This window comes from Esox lucius, chromosome 25 (genome assembly GCF_011004845.1).
Source record: "Esox lucius isolate fEsoLuc1 chromosome 25, fEsoLuc1.pri, whole genome shotgun sequence".
Classification (NCBI taxonomy): Eukaryota; Metazoa; Chordata; class Actinopteri; order Esociformes; family Esocidae; genus Esox; species Esox lucius.
The window spans coordinates 19922368-19943794 of NC_047593.1; the positions used below are offsets into that span (position 1 = coordinate 19922368).

General features: G+C 50.9%; 1 protein-coding gene and 1 non-coding gene across 7 annotated transcripts in view; both read left to right on the forward strand.

The window, feature by feature from the left end:
* Positions 1 to 21427, forward strand: part of htt (huntingtin) — a 42495-nt gene that overhangs the window by 7582 nt on the left and 13486 nt on the right. For 4 of the 6 annotated variants that reach the window (XM_029118060.2, XM_029118064.2, XM_029118061.2 and 1 more), the window contains exons 9-44: positions 72 to 276; positions 1180 to 1230; positions 1649 to 1726; positions 1829 to 2241; positions 4258 to 4387; positions 4628 to 4746; positions 5293 to 5404; positions 5480 to 5617; positions 5969 to 6127; positions 6543 to 6640; positions 7088 to 7227; positions 7965 to 8028; positions 8106 to 8206; positions 8305 to 8451; positions 8613 to 8733; positions 8837 to 8982; positions 9354 to 9511; positions 10386 to 10588; positions 11336 to 11462; positions 11772 to 11899; positions 12143 to 12253; positions 12548 to 12625; positions 13312 to 13535; positions 13633 to 13711; positions 14178 to 14339; positions 14519 to 14574; positions 14814 to 14962; positions 15799 to 15935; positions 17132 to 17248; positions 17505 to 17627; positions 19143 to 19399; positions 19625 to 19767; positions 19866 to 20109; positions 20277 to 20409; positions 20908 to 21087; positions 21195 to 21371. In XM_029118060.2, the coding sequence (XP_028973893.2) occupies positions 72 to 276; positions 1180 to 1230; positions 1649 to 1726; positions 1829 to 2241; positions 4258 to 4387; positions 4628 to 4746; positions 5293 to 5404; positions 5480 to 5617; positions 5969 to 6127; positions 6543 to 6640; positions 7088 to 7227; positions 7965 to 8028; positions 8106 to 8206; positions 8305 to 8451; positions 8613 to 8733; positions 8837 to 8982; positions 9354 to 9511; positions 10386 to 10588; positions 11336 to 11462; positions 11772 to 11899; positions 12143 to 12253; positions 12548 to 12625; positions 13312 to 13535; positions 13633 to 13711; positions 14178 to 14339; positions 14519 to 14574; positions 14814 to 14962; positions 15799 to 15935; positions 17132 to 17248; positions 17505 to 17627; positions 19143 to 19399; positions 19625 to 19767; positions 19866 to 20109; positions 20277 to 20409; positions 20908 to 21087; positions 21195 to 21371 (5208 nt within the window). The remainder of the gene's footprint in view (positions 1 to 71; positions 277 to 1179; positions 1231 to 1648; positions 1727 to 1828; positions 2242 to 4257; positions 4388 to 4627; positions 4747 to 5292; positions 5405 to 5479; positions 5618 to 5968; positions 6128 to 6542; positions 6641 to 7087; positions 7228 to 7964; positions 8029 to 8105; positions 8207 to 8304; positions 8452 to 8612; positions 8734 to 8836; positions 8983 to 9353; positions 9512 to 10385; positions 10589 to 11335; positions 11463 to 11771; positions 11900 to 12142; positions 12254 to 12547; positions 12626 to 13311; positions 13536 to 13632; positions 13712 to 14177; positions 14340 to 14518; positions 14575 to 14813; positions 14963 to 15798; positions 15936 to 17131; positions 17249 to 17504; positions 17628 to 19142; positions 19400 to 19624; positions 19768 to 19865; positions 20110 to 20276; positions 20410 to 20907; positions 21088 to 21194; positions 21372 to 21427) is intronic. The other 2 variants (XM_029118062.2, XM_029118063.2) reach the window with 1 other exon arrangement.
* LOC114830706 lies at positions 13042 to 13170 on the forward strand. The gene has a single exon (XR_003778137.1).

A 21427-nucleotide genomic window follows, 5' to 3' on the forward strand; every position in this document is an offset into this window, starting at 1 on the left:
TGTGTCTGCGTTGTGTGTGTGTGTGTGTAACACGTGTGTGTGTGTGTGTGTGTGTGTGTGTGTCTCTCTAGGTGTATGAGCTGACACTCCACTTCACCCAGCACCATGACCACAACGTTGTGACTGCCGCTCTGGAGCTCCTGCAGCAGATGTTCCGGACTCCGCCCCCGGAGCTACTGCACATGCTCATTACGCCCGGCAGCATTCTGCACGCCAGCATCTTCCGCCAGGACATCGAGAGCCGCGCCCGTTCCGGCAGCATCCTGGAATTCATTGGTTAGTTGAGCCAGCGGTCAAATCAGTACGGCGTGGTCGTTTGGTGAATGGCTCTTTCAGTATAGATTCTTGCACGTTCCAAGTCACTGCTTCGCAGAACAGCTGCGTCGCTGTGTCCAGGAGTTTGAATCCTGGTCACATAACACCAATAGTGCCTGGGGAAAAGGGCGGCACTAATTCTTCCAGCACTGGCTCGGTTTGGTGGGGTTGCCTTGTCTTGTCACTCTCCAGCGACTCCTTGTGGTAAGTCGAGCACCCGCACGCTCAGTTGAAGTTGCTGGTTCAGGAATGCACTCTCCTTCCAGCTTATTTCTACCGGTGATGACTTCTTAATTGAGCGAGCATCGTGATAGGAGGCCACAAGGTAGTGGGACTGTCTCTCAAACTTCAACTCTCCCGAACGTGGATAATTCTAGCACATTGTGGAATAGGCATTCTTGGAATTGGGAGGGGAGTGAAATTGCTCTCCAGCTCATCAGTCATTGGTGGAGCATGTTGTCGCTCAAACTTGCAATCGCAGTCATTGGGTAAATGGAAAAACTGAGTCCTCCTGTCTCTACTGTGACCTTCCTTTTCCTTGTACCAAATGGCACCCGTCTTCTCTTTAGGGCCCTGTTTGTGAACAGGGCTCATGGGGGTGTGGTCTAAAGTAGTGCACTATATAGGGAATAGGGTGTCATCTCTCCATAGGGCTCTGGTTAAAGTAGTGCACTATGTAGGGAATAGGGTGTCATCTCTCCATAGGGCTCTGGTTAAAGTAGTGTACTATATAGGGAATAGGGTGCCATTTTGTACATATAACCTCTGACTAACCCACATCCTGGGATTATGGGGATTTCCATGGGCCTTTTCTACGCTTTTCTTGTCCTCACTTCCTGTGTTCTTCCTGTTTCCTGCCTGCAGCCGGGGGCGTGTCCTCCTGCAGTAGCCCGCTCATCCTCAGAAAACAGAAAGGTGATTACTAACTCTCTCTAATAATTAATGATCTCTGTCTTTCTGTACTGCTTCCTGTAACACTGTGGGAAGGTTGTAAACTCCCAGCATCCCCTCTCATTGTCTCCTGAAAACCCATTGGAGGAGAAAGTCAGAGAGGCAGGAACATTGGTTTTGTCGCCATGGTGTTTTTAGGAGGAGATGGGGTGGTGCTATGGAGACTAGATGATTCAAGTTGACAGTCAAATGGGCTGGCTCTGGAATAACTCAAACACTTGCAACGACTTGGGGTCGGTCCCCAACCAGAGGTTAAAGAACCAACCCCTTGAAGTGCTGTCGGGTCACGGGCTGTAGCGGTCCCCTTGCAGAAGCAGGGACGTTATTGCTATTTTGTTTTTCCCAAATAACAATCTGACCTGTAATTTTTCATCTCACCCAGGCAAGGTACTGTCAGGGGAGGAGGAGGGCCTTGAGGATGACCCAGAGAGGGCCGAGGTCACCACGGGGGCCTTCACAGGTGAGAGACAACGGAACAACTTCCTTGAGCTAATGGAGTAACAAAAACCTGGGCAGTTGCCTTATCTCTAAGAGATGATGATGATGATGTCTTGCCCTTCAGCTGCTGTTGCGGGCAACGATGGCACGGCACAGGTGGTCGATATCATCACCGAACAGCCCCGCTCCTCCCAGCATGCACTGCAGCCCGGAGAGTCCGTGGACCTCAGCGGCGCGTCCTCGGAGCAAGTCGGTGGCCTCGGCGCGTCGGGCAGTGGTGAGGGAGCGGCAGGTACCCCCGAGTCACCCAACGACAACACCGCGGATGAGGACATGTTGAGTCACAGCTCCAGTGGGGGCGGGGCTAACAATACTCCGGAAACTGCCGACTACGCCACCCCAGAGAATGCGGAGATGCCCGACGGGCTCCTGCTGGACCCCCTGAGATGCCCCTCACTGCCCCCCAGCGCCGACTCCTCCCAGACCACCACAGAGGGGCCGGACTCCGCCGTCACGCCCTCCGACGTGGCTGAACTCGTAAGTCCGTCTGAGCTCTTAGCCCAAGGGGCCAGTCTCTCGTGTCCAGTAGGAATCACAGGAGTTAGATTGCCTGGGATTGGAATATGGAATTGGAATGCTTGATTTGAATTCGTGGAATGGACTTTGCTCACAGGAGCACCACCTCTCTCACAGCCAGACAACCATTATATCAGAATCAGCAGAATGGACGTTTGACGTTTAATGTCCCTTTTCTGAAACCCATCGGTCCACTTGTCACAACATGTAATGTTTGACCCAAGACTGCGGGGAAATTGTTTTAAATGTGAATGTCCGTTCTGCTAATTCCAGTTCTATGCTCTGCCCACCCTAACCCCCCCCCCCCCCCCCCAACACGCAGTCGCGTTCGTCGTTGCCGCGGGTGATCCTCGAGCCACCCGTTGAGGCTCCTCCCTCCCCGACCTCCACAGAGGGCCCAGACTCGCCTGACAGCGACTCTTCCGCCTATTCTTCTTCTTCTACCTCTTCTGCCTCTTCCTCTTCTTCTTCCTCCTCCCTCTCTTCTGGCCCCGCAGCTTCTTCCTCTAGCGGTACTAGTAAGGTGATTGGCTGATTGGTTGATGTCAGAGGTGAAGGGGAGGGGCATGCCTGGCTGTATAGTACCGTTTTTGTTTCGTTCATATTTTTTCGTCTCTCGTCCTGCCGCCCCCTTATCTTTTGAAACCAGTTCATGCACGTTGTCCCCTGCTTAAAAACGCTCCTCGTTGCCCGAATGCTTTTCTCTGTTACGCTTTGAGAGCTCGAAAAGACCTTATCCAACCCGCCCCCCTCCCCCGTCGCTGCCCCTCTCCCTACATCTGCAAAGATGTTTCCTTGGCTTGGAGGCGAAGCCGAGATGAGCGACATTGATGTACTCGTAACTATTGAAGGTTCCTAAACTCCTCCTGTGGGTTGATGTGGAGGCTTTTGTTCCAGCCCTGCACCTACACACCTCTGCTGTTTAACGTCGAGATAAAAAAATAATTGGTGGGGGGGGGGTGGGGGTCCATAATGGGCAATATTGAACGACCAGAGTTTGTCAGGAAGCTGGGCTGGTACAACTACCTGGCACCCCCGGTACCTCTGCTGGCCGTGTTCGGAGGCCCTGGGTTTCTAGGTGCCTGTTCTTCTTGGAGGCGTTCAGTTCCTGGGTGTTGGATGTGGAGGGAGTTGGCGTGTAGTTAAATCACAGCATGTGTCCTCCGTCAGCTGGCATTCTCCTCCGTATTCACACCATGACATTGTTGACTTCTGCTTTCGGATTTGTTTGAAGGGCATTCTGGGGTGGGAATTATTTCCCTGTAGCTGCACAGGTTTTTAGCGGATTACAATTTAGTCGCTCTTTTTAAACTGCTTTGGAATCAAAGGCCAAAATGAAAATGTATGTTTGAACTGTTAAAATTCCACTTCCCTCATTGCTGTCATGTTAGGATGACAGTTTGGTTAGCTGAGCTTGGGCGTCTGATTGGTTACCCAACTGTGGCCAGGTTGTGAGTTTGGAAGCTTCCTCATTGGACGTTGTCATATTTCTCCTGGCGAATGAACACATTTCCGGCTGCAGACACTTGGAGTCATGGCCCTGGTATGAAGTGGAAAACCTCTGCGCTTCTTGCGTATCTGGAAAATGATTCAGCTTTGGGGAAGGTAATTCCTTCGCTAACCAAGCGGCGTGGGACTCTTTCCACATCTTGAGTTATTCTCCAGGTCTGGTTCCTCCCATTTCCCACAGTGCTCTAGTTTCGCCCAGGGCTCATAGGGGTCAACTCTTCTATAATCTGACCGTGTCCCTGAATGCTCCTCAATGTCAAATCAGTCTCTCAGTAGGCTGGGAGTGTTTTATTATCATCACTGCTTTTGCTTCCATCAGAGGAAGGCATTGCATGAGTTCATATTGAAGGAAGAAACTGTCTTAGTCACTGATGTTTCAATGTGTCTGTGTCTTTTGACTGTGTGTCTGTTTTTGTGTGTCTGTGCGCATGTGTGTGTTTGTGCGTGTGTGTGTGTTTGTGCGTGTAGGTGTTGGACGGCAGTGAGAGCCAGTATTCAGGGATGCAGATTGGAACCTTACAGGATGAGGAAGAGGAGGGAGCCTCACCTTCATCCCATGACCCAGAACTTCTTGACCCCTTCTCCCAGTCTGCCCTGGGTATGAGGCACACACAGTTTACTATTATTTCCACATAATTTAAACTTTACCGTAAACCTCATTTCTAAATCATAACTTAAATGGTACCGTAAACCTGACCCCATGCCGGAGTTGGCCTTTTTCCTCACAGGGTTGGTGAAATCCTCCCACTAGGTCAAATGTCCTTGTAACTATCCCAATGGGGGGATTTGATCCCTGCATTTACATTTCCGCGTGTGCATTGGGTTGTTGTTGTTTTAGCGCGGAATAAGCCTCACCTGCTGGAGGGCAGAGGTCACGTCAGGCAGGCATCTGACAGCAGCGTGGACCGCTTCATACCAAAGGACGAACCAATAGAACCCACAGACTTGGATAACAAGGTACGCGCACACACATTCACTTCTGAGGAATGTATCTGCTAACCCCTTCTTAGTATCTGATTACTGGGTCCAACCCCTCTATAGTCCCTGATTACGGGGTCCAACCCCTCTATAGTCACTGATTATGGGGTCCAACCCCTCTATAGTCACTGATTACGGGGTCCAACCCCTCTATAGTCACTGATTACGGGGCCCAACCCCTCTATAGTCACTGATTACGGGGTCCAACCCCTCTATAGTCACTGATTACGGGGTCCAACCCCTCTATAGTCACTGATTACGGGGCCCAACCCCTCTATAGTCACTGATTACGGGGCCCAACCCCTCTATAGTCACTGATTACGGGGCCCAACCCCTCTATAGTCACTGATTACGGGGCCCAACCCCTCTATAGTCACTGATTACGGGGTCCAACCCCTGTCCTCAGACTGATGGAAATCATTTTGAGATTATAAACGTGTTTAAATGTGCTATATCCTGACTGGCTGGCGTTACTGTGTCTCATTTTGTTTGGCTGTAATTGGCTGATTGTGTTCCCTCCCCCAGCCGTCGAGGATAAAGGGTCATATTGGTCTCTACACGGACCAGGAGGCGGAGCCCCTGGTACACTGTGTACGACTCCTCTCTGCCTCCTTCCTCCTCACTGGCCAGAGGAATGGTAAGACACTGGGACGTGTGTGTGTGTGTGTGTGTGTGTGTGGTGTGTGTTTGTAACCTTTGTGTGTGTGTGTAGGTGTGGTCCCTGATAAGGAGGTGCGGGTCAGTGTGAAGGCCCTGGCAGTCAGCTGTATTGGGGCGGCTGCAGCACTTCACCCAGAAGCTTTCTTCAACCCTCTCTACCTGGAACCACTGGATGGTGTTACTCAGGAGGGTAGGACACACACTCACGTCACACACATTTCATATATACATTTATACATACACACACACACACACACACACACGCACGCACGTCACAGACACACTCACACACAAGCACGTCTCACACATACACACACACACACACACACATCACAGACAGACAGACACACACACACACACACAGTCTGTGTCTGGATGATTAATGGTTTCCACTGGATTCCCCAGATGTGGTGTCAAAATTGTCTATAAAATTGTCTCGACCACGAACAAGCCCCCGTGAAATGAAGAGCCTTAATGCACCATGTAAGCATTTAAACGTGATCCCCCCCAGGTAGTAAAACATTAACCTCCCCCCTCACAGAGCAGCAGTATATCTCTGATGTGCTGTCCCTGGTGGACCATGCAGACCCTCAGATCAGGGGCACCACAGCCATCCTGACGGGAGCTGTCATCCAGGCAGCCCTCACCAAGACACGCTACAACATACACCCCTGGCTGGCCTCTGTGCACAGCTCCACCGGTAAGAGTGTGTGTGTGTGTCTGTGTCTGTTTATGCGTGTGTGTGTGTGTGTTTTAGGTCTAACTAAACTCATGAGGACCAAATGTCCCAATGAGTATAGTAAAACCAGAAAAAAATGGACTCATTGGGACCTTTTGCTGGTCCCCCTTGAGGCAAAAGTCAATTTCCGGCTCAGGGTTTAGGTTTAGGGTCAAACTTACAATTTATATTATAGTTAGAATTGGAGTTTCTTTAAGGTCCAGGCGTTGTTGGTTAAGTTTAGGGTTAAGATTAGGGTAAGGGAGCATGCAATTTTAATTTTCTGGTCCCCATGAGGGTAGCTGTACAAACGTGTGTGTGTGTGTGTGTGTGTGTGTGTGTGTGTTGCTGTTCAACATGCGGACGTTCACCCCCCCCCCCCTCGTCTCTCCACTAGGCAACCCCGTAACTTTGGTGGATCTGATTCCCGTGCTGCGGAAGACTCTGCGGGACGAATCCTCCGTCGCATGCAAGATGGCCTGCTCTGCAGTCAGGGTGAGGGGGCGGGGCCATGTGTGTCACGCTAATAGCCTGAGCCAATTAAACCCCAACGTCGACAGGCATCAGCCCTATTGGTCTCTGATCACACTCCTGTCTGAGACCGTGGTTCTGTAATGTGACGGATAAAAGACATTGGACGGGTTATGTTCTGTTGGGCCCACAATGCAAAGGAAACATTGTCCAACTAAAAAAAAAAATTTAATTATGTAATCTGGAGATAACGTTTGAATATGCACCTTTCCTCCCGGGACATTAAGATCCCTTTATAGAGACCTGGTCTGAACCAGTCCAAGGGAAGTGGCTGAAAATCGACACTTATTAAGCGCCTCTGCTTTTATGGGGGTTTGTAGAATCTCTGTTTGTCCTCTGATGATGCATAAATAAACGTGTGTGTGTGTCTGTCTGTCTGTGTGTGTGTGTGTGTGTGTGTCGGGGTTTTAGCACTGCATCATGACCTTGTGTAGTAGTACTTTGAGTGAGTTGGGTCTCCAGCTTCTCATTGACCTGCTGACCTTAAAAGACTGCTCCTATTGGCTGGTCAGAACGGAACTCCTTGACACCATCGCCGAGATGGACTTCCGGTAAGAGATTCTGCCCCCCCAGAAATCCAGTAGGGAATTAAATGTGAGATGTTTCTTCAAAGTTCCAGGCCTTCTGTCCAAACATTTTTGCTGATCCAGGGTCCGTTATGTCCCTGAGATGATACTGAATCAGATTACATGGACAGGAGGGATCTGATCCAGGATTAGTTGTCTCTGAGATGATACTGAATCATATTATATGGACAGGAGGGATTTGATCCAGGATCAGTTATGTCTCTGAGATGATACTGAATCAGATTATATGGACAGGAGGGATCTGATCCAGGATCAGTTATGTCTCTGAGATGATACTGAATCATATTATATGGACAGGAGGGATCTGATCCAGGATCAGTTATGTCTCTGAGATGATACTGAATCATATTATATGGACAGGAGGGATCTGATCCAGGATCAGTTATGTCTCTGAGATGATACTGAATCATATTATATGGACAGGAGGGATCTGATCCAGGATCAGTTATGTCTCTGAGATGATACTGAATCATATTATATGGACAGGAGGGATTTGATCCAGGATCAGTTATGTCTCTGAGATGATACTGAATCATATTATATGGACAGGAGGGATCTGATCTAGGATCAGTTATGTCTTCTTAATGACAGCGGAGGTGATCCAGGAGTCACAGTGAAGTCAGATTGTAGAGGGACTGTCTTCTTGTGAAAGTTTGTGTTCATCTTAGTGTTTTGTCAGTGGATTGTCTTGCTTTTTTCAGGTTGGTTAACTTCCTGGAGAAGAGAACTGAGACTCTACACAAAGGAGACCACCATTACACTGGGGTATGACATCTCATCACTGAGCTCTCTGTCTCTACCTGTATTCATGATCACTGTTACAGCTTTCTGTCTCTATCTAGTTGCTAAGGTTACAGGACCGGGTGTTGAATGATGTTGTCATCCATCTGTTGGGGGACGATGATCCGAGAGTGCGACATGTCGCCGCGTCCACTGTCAGCAGGTAGTGTGTGTGTGTGTGTGTGTGTGTGTGTGTGTGTGGGGTTGTCACACTGTCGTTAATCCCTTGACCTCTCCTTGAACCTGCGTCTCTCTGTGTAGACTGGTTGGCAGGCTGTTCTTTGAGTGTGACTCGAGCCAGGCTGACTCTGTGGTGGCCATCGCCCGAGACCAGAGCTCTGTTTACCTACAGCTGCTGATGCATGAGACTCTACCGCCGTCGCAGTTCACCGTCTCTACCATCACCAGGTAACACACACACACACACACATGTCTCTACCATCACCAGGTAACACACACACACACAAGTCTCTACCATCTCTGTTAATGGTCACATCCTCAGGATGGATAGTCTGTTTATCTGAGAGGCTGTTAAACCCGCAGACCTGAATCTCCCTTCTCTGTGTCAGGACATATCGTGGTTATAACCTGTGTGTGGGAGTATCAGACGTCACTGTGGAGAACAACCTCTCCAGAGTCATCTCTGCCATTTCCCACGCTCTGACATCTTCCACGTCTCGAGCCCTGACGGTGAGTCACCTGACCTTTCACCTCTGAGGTGGTTGTCTCTGTCTCTCATCTTCTATTCACTAGTTTCTCTGTGGGTTATTTGTGTGTTTTGTTTATGTCACAGTTCGGCTGCTGTGAGGCTCTTCACCTCCTCACCATCTCCTTCCCAGCATGCACTTGGAGCACTGGGTGGCACTGTGGGTACGTCAGCTCCACTTTCACACATCCAAGCCGCTCCAACCTTAACCCATCCCGGGCACGCTCCCACAGGTAAACGCGTGCGCACACACACACACACACACACACACTATGACAACAACACACAACATGATTTGCAGGATGGCAGCCATGTTGTCTGAGCAAAGACATTCTTGTGTTTGATTATATGAGACAAAACTGAACTAAAATAAGTATCTTCTCCATCTCCCTCCCCCCCCCCCTCCCCCCCCCCTCCCCCCCCCCCTCCCCCCCCCCCCTCCCCCCCCCCCTCCCTCCCCCCTCCCCTCCCTCCCCCCTCCCTCCCCCCTCCCTCCCTCCCTCCCTCCCTCCCCCTCCCTCCCCCTCCCTCCCCCTCCCTCCCCCTCCCTCCCCCTCCCTCCCCCTCCCCTCCCCCTCCCTCCCCCTCTTCCCTCCCTCTCCAGCCTCTCCCAGCCGGGCTCGGGCCCCCTGGAGGAGGGGCGAAGGACCCTGACGGTAGGCATGGCCAACATGGTAATGTCTCTCCTCTCCTCGGCCTGGTTTCCCCTGGACCTCTCTGCCCACCAGGACGCTCTGCTGTTGGCCGGAAACCTGCTGGCTGGTACGACACCCCTTTACACCCTGTTACAATGTACAATGTTAACGTCGATACAGCAGTGTCTGGAAATGTGCTGGGTGATACGACAAAAATGTGAACACACCTGTTAAACATCATCTTTATTGTAGAATGTTTTTCACACCTGTTTAACACAACTCCAGCCTTAACATGACATTCACACAGCTCCCAAACCTTTTACATTAGCGCAACAGGTGGAGCTAATTATGTGCTTGCATGGCACAACGTGGTCAGTGGTAAACCATCACCGATACAACCGTCTTTACCACGACATTAAACCATCAGTAATACAACAGTCTTTACCACGACATTAAACCATCAGTAATACAACAGTCTTTACCACGACATTAAACCATCACCGATACAACCGTCTTTTCCACCACATTGAACCATCACCGATATAACCGTCTTTACCACGACATTAAACCATCACCGACACAACCGTCTTTACCACCACATTGAACCATCACCGATACAACCGTCTTTACCACCACATTGAACCATCACCGATACAACCGTCTTTACCACCACATTGAACCATCACCGATACAACCGTCTATACCACCACATTGAACCATCACCGATACAACCGTCTTTACCACCACATTGAACCATCACCGATACAACCGTCTTTACCACCACATTGAACCATCACCGATACAACCGTCTTTACCACCACATTGAACCATCACCGATACAACCGTCTTTCCCACCACATTGAACCATCACCGATACAACCGTCTATACCACCACATTGAACCATCACCGATACAACCGTCTTTACCACCACATTGAACCATCACCGATACAACCGTCTTTACCACCACATTGAACCATCACCGATACAACTTTCCTTCAGCGGCGGCCCCTAAGTGTATGCGAAGCCCATGGGCGGGGGAAGAGGAAGGTGCACCAGCCCCCACCAAGGCGGAGGAGCCGTGGGCAGCTTTAGGGGAGCGCCCCCTGGTGGTCCTGGTGGAGCAGCTCTTCTCTCACCTCCTCAAGATATTGAACATATGTGCCCACGTACTGGAAGACACGCCTCCCGGACCCGTCGTCAAGGTAATCAGTAAAGTAGCACTATAAAACAACTCCCATTGTCAGCCCGACATTGGTCAGTGTCCTGCCTCTGAGTGGACAGCAGTGAGGATTTTGACTTTAATTTCCTTCATTGACACGCCACCTACAGAACACCCTCAGTAGGAAGCACTAGACCTATATCCTATAGAAAACAGGGATTTGGTAAATCTACCGGTTAGCTGGTCTGGCCTGGTTTGGTCTGGTCTGGTCTGGTCTGGCCTGGTCTGGTCTCGCCTCTCCATCCACGCGATAGTTACATCCACTGCTACTGGTGCATTTAAAGTCGAGCTGAGTTATTGTGATGCTCCTGGACACTACTGACACCTGTTTCACTCCAAGCACAACGCTTGATAAGAGACTATTCTTTCTGTGTAATAAATAGTAGATTAGTCCCTTCTAAACCATCCATCCTTTGTCCTGTGAATGAGTCTTGTCCCTAGCAACAGTGAATGAGTCTTGTCCCTAGCAACAGTGAATGAGTCTTGTCCCTAGCAACAGTGAATGAGTCTTGTCCCTAGCAACAGTGAATGAGTCTTGTCCCTAGCAACAGTGAATGAGTCTTGTCCCTAGCAACAGTGAATGAGTCTTGTCCCTAGCAACAGTGAATGAGTCTTGTCCCTAGCAACAGTGAATGAGTCTTCTCCCTAGCAACAGTGAATGAGTCTTCTCCCTAGCAACAGTGAATGAGTCTTCTCCCTAGCAACAGTGAATGTGTTGCTGTCTCCCTAGGCGACCCTGCCGTCCCTGGCCAACACTCCGTCTCTCAGCCCCATTCGAAGGAAAGGAAAAGAGAAGGAACCGACGGAGCCCGGCAACGCCCCCATCAGCCCTAAGAAAGGAAACGAGACCAACACAGGTAACACACACGCTCACACACACGCTCACACTCACATTCTCACACACACTCACGCACACTACAAAACATGAGCCAGAATCACTGCTCCTGAGAGATCTGCAGTTACACAACATACCAGCTTGCTTAAATTACAACAAATTGGCTATTTAGTTGGTTTTCAGACCGTAGTTGAAATGTTTCAGACAGGTGCACAGGTTTCAAACAAGAAGAACATGAAAAGGACACGATTCTCTTCACACACACACACACACACACAGTCACACTGTGCACTATATGACCTGCTGTCATCCTTTCTGGTGCTCTGAGCAGGCCGGACAGCAGAGAGTGCCGGGTCCACCCCAAACGTGGCAAAGTCAACCACCCTGGGCAGCTTCTACCATCTGCCCACCTACCTCAAACTGTATGACGTCCTCAAAGCCACGCATGCTAACTACAAGGTACGCAAGCGCCTTTCTGCCCTCTTGTTGCCTGCTTGGGCGGCTGGTTTGTGGTCTTTCCGTTATGGTCTCTGAACGTCTCGCTCCTTCGTCACCTTGTCCGAAGCGCGTGTTTGCTCTTCTGCCAGTTTACTGGGAATACTTTAAATCTTCAAATCAGACCGTTTTTGTTAAGCGAGAGGCGTTCCCTGACGGTTAATCGCCTGCTTGTGTTCCTGTCTGCTGTTTTGGTGTGTTTCTTAGGTTACGCTGGACCTCCGTAGCACCAACGAGAAGTTTGGAGGCTTCCTCCGTTCCACCTTGGATGTTCTGTCCCAGCTCCTGGAGATGGCCACACTACATGACATCGGGAAGGTTAGAACTGCCCACGAGGCCCCTTTTATACACGGTTATTCATCCTGAGAGACATGTTATGACATGTTCATGTTCCCCACAAGCTCTTATACACTTCTTTATGTTCAGTATGTTGTGCTTGTCAACTTGTTACGTTCACAGGCACATAACAACACTTCCATATACATGTTATAACATTAACCTCATAAACCCGTTAAACACTTCTGTAATATAACAGCATGTTCTGTATTGGATTTACTGAACTGTTACTGATTATAAATAAGTTCTTTAGCAGTTATTTTGGTTTCATCACAGTGTGTGGAGGAGATACTAAGCTACCTGAAGGCCTGTTTCTCCAGGGAACCTATGATGGCAACAGTCTGTGTCCAACAGGTTAGTGTGTGTGTGTGTATGTGTGTTTGTGTTTGTGTGTGTGTGTATGTGTGTTTGTGTGTTTGTGTGGGAGAGTGTAAGAGCATGTCGGTTCTGATCATTCTGCCACCCTGCTCTTCAGAAGGAAATAGTACTTTACTGATTGTTAACACATGAGGCCCATTTAGGATTGGCCTTAGTCTATAGCAGGGCTATTCAACTCCAGTCCTGGGGGGATTTTTCTTTGTGTCTACCTGTTACTTAATTGTATTCACCTGCTGTCCCTGCTCTAAACCAGTCCCTGATTAGAGAGTCTGAACCGGTCCCGTGTGGGTGTGTCCCGTGTGGGTGTGTCCCGTGTGGGTGTGTCCCGTGTGGGTGTGTCCCGTGTGGGTGTGTCCCGTGTGGGTGTGTCCCGTGTGGGTGTGTCCCGTGTGGTGGTGCCCAGTGTAATGTCTCCATTACTGTCCAGTGTAATGTGGTCTGAGGGGCCCACCACAGAGTGATGCTGGGTCCTGCCGACAGGGACGAAGAGTCTGGCTCCCTGTGCGATGGATCCATACAAACACGTGTGTCTGCAGAGCACAATGAATGGTGTTTGTGCGGTACATATTTCCTAGTCTGGGAAATTAAAAGATTGATTTGTTGTGTGTGTGTGTGTGTGTGTGTACGCCGTCACATGTCCGTTCCATGAACCCCCCCCCCAGTTGTTGAAGACGTTGTTTGGCACCAACCTAGCCTCCCAGTACGAGGGGGCCCAGGGCGGTCCCAGTCGATCCCAGGGAAAGGCTCTCCGCCTGGGCTCGTCCAGCCTGCGGCCTGGCCTCTACCACTACTGCTTCATGGCCCCCTACACCCACTTCACCCAGGCCCTCGCTGACGCCAGCCTCAGGAACATGGTGCAGGCAGAGCAGGAGCAGGACGCCTCGGGGTGAGGAGACGCACACGCATCCTGAGCCGCCGCCTCCTCTGTACCTCTTCATCAATAAACATCTCCTCCTCCTCCTCCTCCTCTGTCTCTTCATCAGGTGGTTTGATGTGATGCAGAAGGTATCCAACCAGCTGAGGTCCAGCATCACCAATGTCACCAAACACAGGGGAGATAAGGTACCACACACGGGGGGAGATAAGGTACCACACACGGGGGGAGATAAGGTACCACACACGGGGGGAGATAAGGTACCACACACGGGGGGAGATAAGGTACCACACACGGGGGGAGATAAGGTACCACACGGGGGGGGAGATAAGGTACCACACGGGGGGGGAGATACGGTACCACACGGGGGGGGGAGATACGGTACCACACGGGGGGGGAGATACGGTACCACACGGGGGGGGAGATACGGTACCACACGGGGGGGGGAGATACGGTACCACACGGGGGGGGGAGATACGGTACCACACGGGGGGGGGGAGATACGGTACCACACGAGGGGGGAGATACGGTACCACACGAGGGGGGAGATACGGTACCACACGAGGGGGGAGATACGGTACCACACGGGGGGGGAGATACGGTACCACACGGGGGAGAGGAGGTAATGGCTGGGTGTCTGACTGACTGTTCCAGAATGCGATCCACAACCACATCCGTCTGTTCGAGCCGCTGGTGATCAAGGCTCTGAAGCAGTACACCACCTCTACCTCAGTGGCTCTGCAGCGACAGGTTCTGGACCTACTGGCCCAGCTGGTCCAGCTCAGAGTCAACTACTGCCTCCTGGACTCCGACCAGGTAACAACACACACCTGACGCACACACACACACCTGACTCACACACACACACCTGACACACGCACCTGACTCACACACACACACCTGACACATGGACCTGACACACACACCTGACTCACACACACACACACACACACACGCGCAGGATGTTATGATAAACCTGTCTTTTTCCCCTTCAGGTCTTCATAGGTTTCGTCTTGAAGCAGTTTGAGTACATTGAAGTGGGGCAGTTCAGGTAAGACATGGGGTTTAGTTTTACAGAGTCTTTATCCTTTTTGAGACACAATTATTTTTTGTTAATTATAAACTTCGAGTTTTTACTGTCAATTTATTTTAGTCGATATGTGTTGATATGTACTCCATACTTATTGGCTTCACTTCTATCCAAAATGTGTGTTAGGTTCCAGTATATAGGATTTTATTAAGGCCAGCAGAATGTCAACCACATTCTCAATGTCTGTCTCTCACCCGCAGAGATTCGGAGGCCATTGTCCCCAACATTTTCTTCTTCCTGGTTCTACTGTCATATGAGCGCTACCACTCCAAACAGATCATCAGCATCCCCAAGATCATCCAGCTCTGTGACGGCATCATGGCCAGCGGGCGGAAGGCTGTTACACACGGTGGGTTCACCGCTAGTGCCCTAAACAGAGAGGCCGCTAGCGCCCTAAACAGAGCGCCCTAAACAGAGAGGCCGCTAGCGCCCTAAACAGAGAGGCCGCTAGCGCCCTAAACAGAGAGGCCGCTAGCGCCCTAAACAGAGAGGCCGCTAGCGCCCTAAACGGAGAGGCCGCTAGCGCCCTAAACGGAGAGGCCGCTAGCGCCCTAAACGGAGAGGCCGCTAGCGCCCTAAACGGAGAGGCCGCTAGCGCCCTAAACAGAGCGCCCTAAACGGAGAGGCCGCTAGCGCCCTAAACGGAGAGGCCGCTAGCGCCCTAAACAGAGCGCCCTAAACGGAGAGGCCGCTAGCGCCCTAAACAGAGCGCCCTAAACGGAGAGGCCGCTAGCGCCCTAAACAGAGCGCCCTAAACGGAGAGGCCGCTAGCGCCCTAAACAGAGCGCCCTAAACAGAGAGGCCGCTAGCGCCCTAAACAGAGAGGCCGCTAGCGCCCTAAACAGAGAGGCCGCTAGCGCCCTAAACAGTTAGGCCGCTAGCGCCCTAAACAGAACGCCCTAAACAGAGAGGCCGCTAGCGCCCTAAACAGAGCGCCCTAAACAGAGAGGCCGATAGCGCCCTAAACAGAAGGCTGAATGTGGACGTTTAGCACCTTAGGATTTGACAGTACAATATTATCAACACACTCTGGTGGTGATTAGGTATATATTACGATTCTCATGTATTGTGATTAAATACTGATTCTGTTGCATGTCAATATTCCAAACCTGTTGCTCTGCTGAAGTATAAGAAATAAATCTTTTAGTCACCTGTGGAGATTGAAGCATGTGTGTTCCCTTCCAGCCATCCCAGCCTTGCAGCCAATAGTCCATGACCTGTTTGTGTTGAGGGGCTCCAACAAGGCGGACGCTGGGAAAGAGCTTGACACGCAGAAGGAGGTGGTGGTCTCCATGCTGCTACGACTCATACAGTACCACCAGGTAAACACACTCGTACAGTACCACCAGGTAAACACACTCGTACAGTACCACCAGGTATACACACTGTTACTGTACCACCAGGTATACACACTGTTACTGTACCACCAGGTAAACACACTCGTACAGTACCACCAGGTATACACACTCGTACAGTACCACCAGGTATACACACTGTTACTGTACCACCAGGTATACACACTCGTACTGTACCGCCAGGTATACACACTGGTACTGTACCGCCAGGTAAACACACTCATACTGTACCGCCAGGTATACTCACTCGTACTGTAACACACTCGTACTGTACCACCAGGTAAACACACTTGTACAGTGCCACCAGGTAAACACACTGTTACTGTACCACCAGGTAAACACACTCGTACTGTACCACCAGGTAAACACACTGTTACTGTACCACCAGGTAAACACACTCGTACTGTACCACCAGGTAAACACACTCATACTGTACCACCAGGTAAACACACTCGTACTGTAACACACTCGTACAGTACCGCCAGGTATACACACTTGCACCACCAGGTAAACACACTCGTACAGTGCCACCAGGTATACACACTCGTACTGTACCGCCAGGTATACACACTGGTACTGTACCGCCAGGTAAACACACTCATACTGTACCGCCAGGTATACTCACTCGTACTGTAACACACTCGTACTGTACCACCAGGTAAACACACTTGTACAGTGCCACCAGGTAAACACACTGTTACTGTACCACCAGGTAAACACACTCGTACTGTACCACCAGGTAAACACACTGTTACTGTACCACCAGGTAAACACACTCGTACTGTACCACCAGGTAAACACACTCATACTGTACCACCAGGTAAACACACTCGTACTGTAACACACTCGTACAGTACCGCCAGGTATACACACTTGCACCACCAGGTAAACACACTCGTACAGTGCCACCAGGTAAACACACTCGTACTGTAACACACTCGTACTGTAACACACTCGTACAGTACCGCCAGGTATACACACTTGCACCACCATGTAAACACACTCGTACTGTAACGCCAGGTAAACACACTCGGCAGCAATGGAACCGTGGTTTCTTTGGGATCTTGGTATTTCGTGTCCATGGAACATTTTACCTGTATAACTTATGACATTTTTTGGGCTTTCCTTGTGTAACCTTTGACCCCTTTTGCGTGTGAGTGTAGGTGCTGGAGATGTTCATCCTGGTTCTCCAGCAGTGTCACAAGGAGAACGAGGACAAGTGGAAGAGGCTATCCCGGCAGATTGCTGACATCATACTTCCCATGATCGCAAAACAACAGGTTGTTAATGTGTGTCTGTGTGTGTGCGCGTTTGAGCCATGTTTTCATAATGCACTTTGTTCCTCATCAGATTTATATATCCTCCCTGGATTTGTGTTGCATCTTTTATAATAATGCCAAATAAAACCAGTGCATTTCTGCGCTGCACCAAAACCGCGCCAAACCGTGACCCACAAAACCAGCCATACATACATCCATGGGGGCTAGCCGTACGCTGGTGCTCCTTCCTGAGGTAACCTGCCTCCCTCTTCCTCAGATGCACCTGGACTCCCCAGAAGCCCTTGGCGTGTTGAACACCCTGTTTGAGACGGTCGCGCCATCCTCCCTCCGTCCCGTCGACATGCTTCTGAAGAGCATGTTCACAACTCCCGTTACCATGGTGAGACGCCTCCTGCTGTCACATTCCTTTTCTAAGGTTGCTGTCGGTGTCCAGAAAAATTTGCCCAATAAAGTGAAAATAACGATTGCAATTTTCTAGACAGCATATTATGTAGACTGTCTTAACTGCTGTTGTTGAATGTACTTGACAAGATAGAGTAAAGAGACAGTAGCTAAAGCCAAATTAAAATGCTGTATAAAGGCCAAGCCTGATATGTAGGTAATTAACAACTACTGTCGAATGATGTCCCCTCACGGAAATGTTTTCGGCTATATGCTTATTAATCTATGCAAAGATTTTACCTCCAGGCATACAAAATTATTTTAAGTCCTTCCTTTCTTGAATAGGAGACAACGCAACACTTTACATTTAAAATAGGCTGAATTAAAGTTAACAAAAGGATAATAAAATGAAAGGCAGAAATACCCGCCCCCTCTTTTACGTGTCTTCTTAAGGACAAAACTACTCAAGGGGCCTCTGAAATTCGTAAATTCAGCATGATGTTGAGACAACATTGCCTATTTCCACTCCCCTAGCCACGCCCACCACCTACACCCCCTTTCTGATCCAGAGAAACCTGTGTCTTGCACCTTTTATATCTGACTGTTAGGGTTCCAGACCCTCTTATTTAGTAATAATAATAATAATAATACATAATATTTATATAGCGCTTTTCAGGGACCCAAAGACGCTGTACAAAAGTGACATGGAACAGAAAACAAACAGAAACAAGGAGAAGGATGTAGATGATGAAGAGTAAGGGACCAAGTACTGAGCCCTAGGGGACACCGTGAGTGACTGTAGCTGAGTCTGAGTTTAGGCCTTTGAGTTGGATGAAATGGGTTTGGTTAGTGGGATAGTAATTCAGCCAGGAGAGTCAGCATAGAGAAGGTCATTGAGTGCAGTTTCTGTACTATGGATTGGCTGGAAACCAGACTGAAGAGGCTGATACAGATTATTTTTGAGGAGGTAGGCGCCCTAACAGGTAACGGAGCGCTCCCGTGCGCGCCCTAACTGCTAACTGAGCGCTCCCGGGCGCGCCCTAACAGCTAACGGAGCGCTCCCGGGCGCGCCCTAACAGCTAACGGAGCGCTCCCGGGCGCGCCCTAACAGCTAACGGAGCGCTCCCGGGCGCGCCCTAACAGCTAACGGAGCGCTCCCGGGCGCGCCCTAACAGCTAACGGAGCGCTCCCGGGCGCGCCCTAAAAGCTAACGGAGCGCTCCCTGGCGCGCCCTAACAGCTAACGGAGCGCTCCCGGGCGCGCCCTAACAGCTAACGGAGCGCTCCCGGGCGCGCCCTAACAGCTAACGGAGCGCTCCCGGGCGCGCCCTAACAGCTAACGGAGCGCTCCCGGGCGCGCCCTAACAGCTAACGGAGCGCTAGGTCTCTGGAGAACACTTCATAGATTAATTCTTAAGCTTACTTCCCCCTCCTTCTCCCACTTATTCCTCCCCTCACTCTCTTCCCGCTCCTCCCTCCCCTTCCCCCCACCTCCTCCCTCCCTCTCTTCCCAGGCTAATGTCAACACAGTCCAACTGTGGGTGTCCGGTATCCTGGCTGTCCTGCGCGTCCTCATCTCCCAGTCCACGGAAGACATCGTCCTGTCCCGCGTCCACGAGCTCTCCCTCTCTCCCCTCCTCCTCTGCCACCCCGTCATCCGCCGGCTGCACCAGGACAGCGGCCCGCCGACGCCCCCGCCGGCTGACCCCCCCGTGCCCGTCTGCCAGGAGGGGAACCCTGAGAGGGTGCTTCCAGAGGAGACCTTCTCCCGGTGAGTCAAGGGTCACCGCGGGGGGGGGCGACGGGCGACCCCTCCAGTGCCGCCTGAAGTTGACTAATATAATGAATGGCAGTATAGTGGTATAAAACCTAATGAATGTAGTGCAGGCTGCAACCCTCTCTGTCTTTCTAACTGGTATTACCGATGTACAAAAACAGGAAGTGAACATGACGTGTGTGTTTGTGTGTTGTCCCGCCCCCGCCCGGCCCCGTCCAGGTTCCTACTGCAGTTAGTGGGCGTGTTGTTGGAAGACATCTCCACCCGGCAGGTGAAGGTGGACATGACAGAACAGCAACACACCTTCTACTGCCAACAGCTGGGCACTCTGCTCATGTGTCTCATTCACATCTTCAAGAGTGGTGAGTGGAGCGACATGTACACACACACACACACACACACACACACACTGTGAAACACACACACATAGACTGTATTATCTCCTTGCCCCTCCCTCCAGGAATGTTCCGTAGGATAACCTCAGCAGCCACTCGTCTTCTGAAGGGCGAGGCTTTTCCGCCCGGTGCTCCAGGTGCTCCAGGGACCTCTGAGGGGGGCGTGTTCTACCCCCTAGAGGGCCTTAATGCCATGGTGGGTTGCCTGGTGACCACACACCCCTCCCTGGTTCTGCTGTGGTGTCAGGTCCTCCTCATCATCAACTACACCAACTACAGCTGGTGGGCAGAGGTCCATCAGACACCCAGGTAGATGTCTGCCTGTCTCTCTGTCTGCCTGTCTGTCTGCTTGGCTGCCTGTCTCTCTGTCTGCCTGTCTGTTTGCCTGTCTCTCTGTCTATCTCTCCCTGTCCCTCTTTTTGTCTCTTTTTGTCTCTCTGTTAGTGTGTTTGTCTAATTTGTCCCTCCTCCCCCAGGAGACACAGCCTGTCCAGTACCAAGCTGCTAACCCCTCACTCCTCTGCAGAGGAGAGACCTGAGGCCCGGCTGGCCATGTGTAACAGAGAGATTGTACGGAGAGGAGCCCTCATCCTATTCTGTGACTACGTGGTGAGTGTGATAATGTGGAGCCCTCATCCTATTCTGTGACTACGTGGTGAGTGTGATAATGTGGAGCCCTCATCCTATTCTGTGACTACGTGGTGAGTGTGATAATGTGGAGCCCTCATCCTATTCTGTGACTACGTGGTGAGTGTGATAATGTGGAGCCCTCATCCTATTCTGTGACTACGTGGTGAGTGTGATAATGTGGAGCCCTCATCCTATTCTGTGACTACGTGGTGAGTGTGATAATGTGGAGCCCTCATCCTATTCTGTGACTACGTGGTGAGTGTGATAATGTGGAGCCCTCATCCTATTCTGTGACTACGTGGTGAGTGTGATAATGTGGAGCCCTCATCCTATTCTGTGACTACGTTGTGTTTCCCCGTTGGCAGAGCTTTGCCAGGATTGTGGGTTTAATTCTCGCTGTTGCCACCAATACCAAAACACTGAATATGCATGAGCTGTCAGAAACAGTCCCAACCGTCTTCTGTGTTTGTGTTGCAGTGTCAGAACCTCCACGACTCAGAGCACCTGACATGGCTAATCGTCAACCACGTCCGTGACCTCATCAACCTTTCCCATGAGCCTCCAGTGCAGGACTTCATCAGCGCCATCCACCGCAACTCCGCTGCCTCGGGCCTCTTCATCCAGGCCATACAGTCACGGTGTGACGACGTGTCCACGGTGAGAACGCGCACACAGACACGCACAGAGCGAGCACATCGAGGGTGTTTTATTATGCCTTGATGTGCACACTCCATCTCCCCTTTCTCCCCCTTTCTCCCCCATAGCCAACCATGTTGAAGAAGACCCTCCAGTGTCTGGAAGGAATCCACCTGTCCCAGTCTGGCTCCTTGCTGATGCTCTACGTGGACAAACTCCTGAGTACCCCTTTCCGAGTCCTGGCTCGCATGGTGGACACGCTGGCCTGCCGCAGGGTAGAGATGCTGCTGGCTGAAACACTACAGGTGTGTGTGAGGGGGTCGAGGGGGAGGGTGGGTGTGTGTGTGTGTGTGTGTGTTGA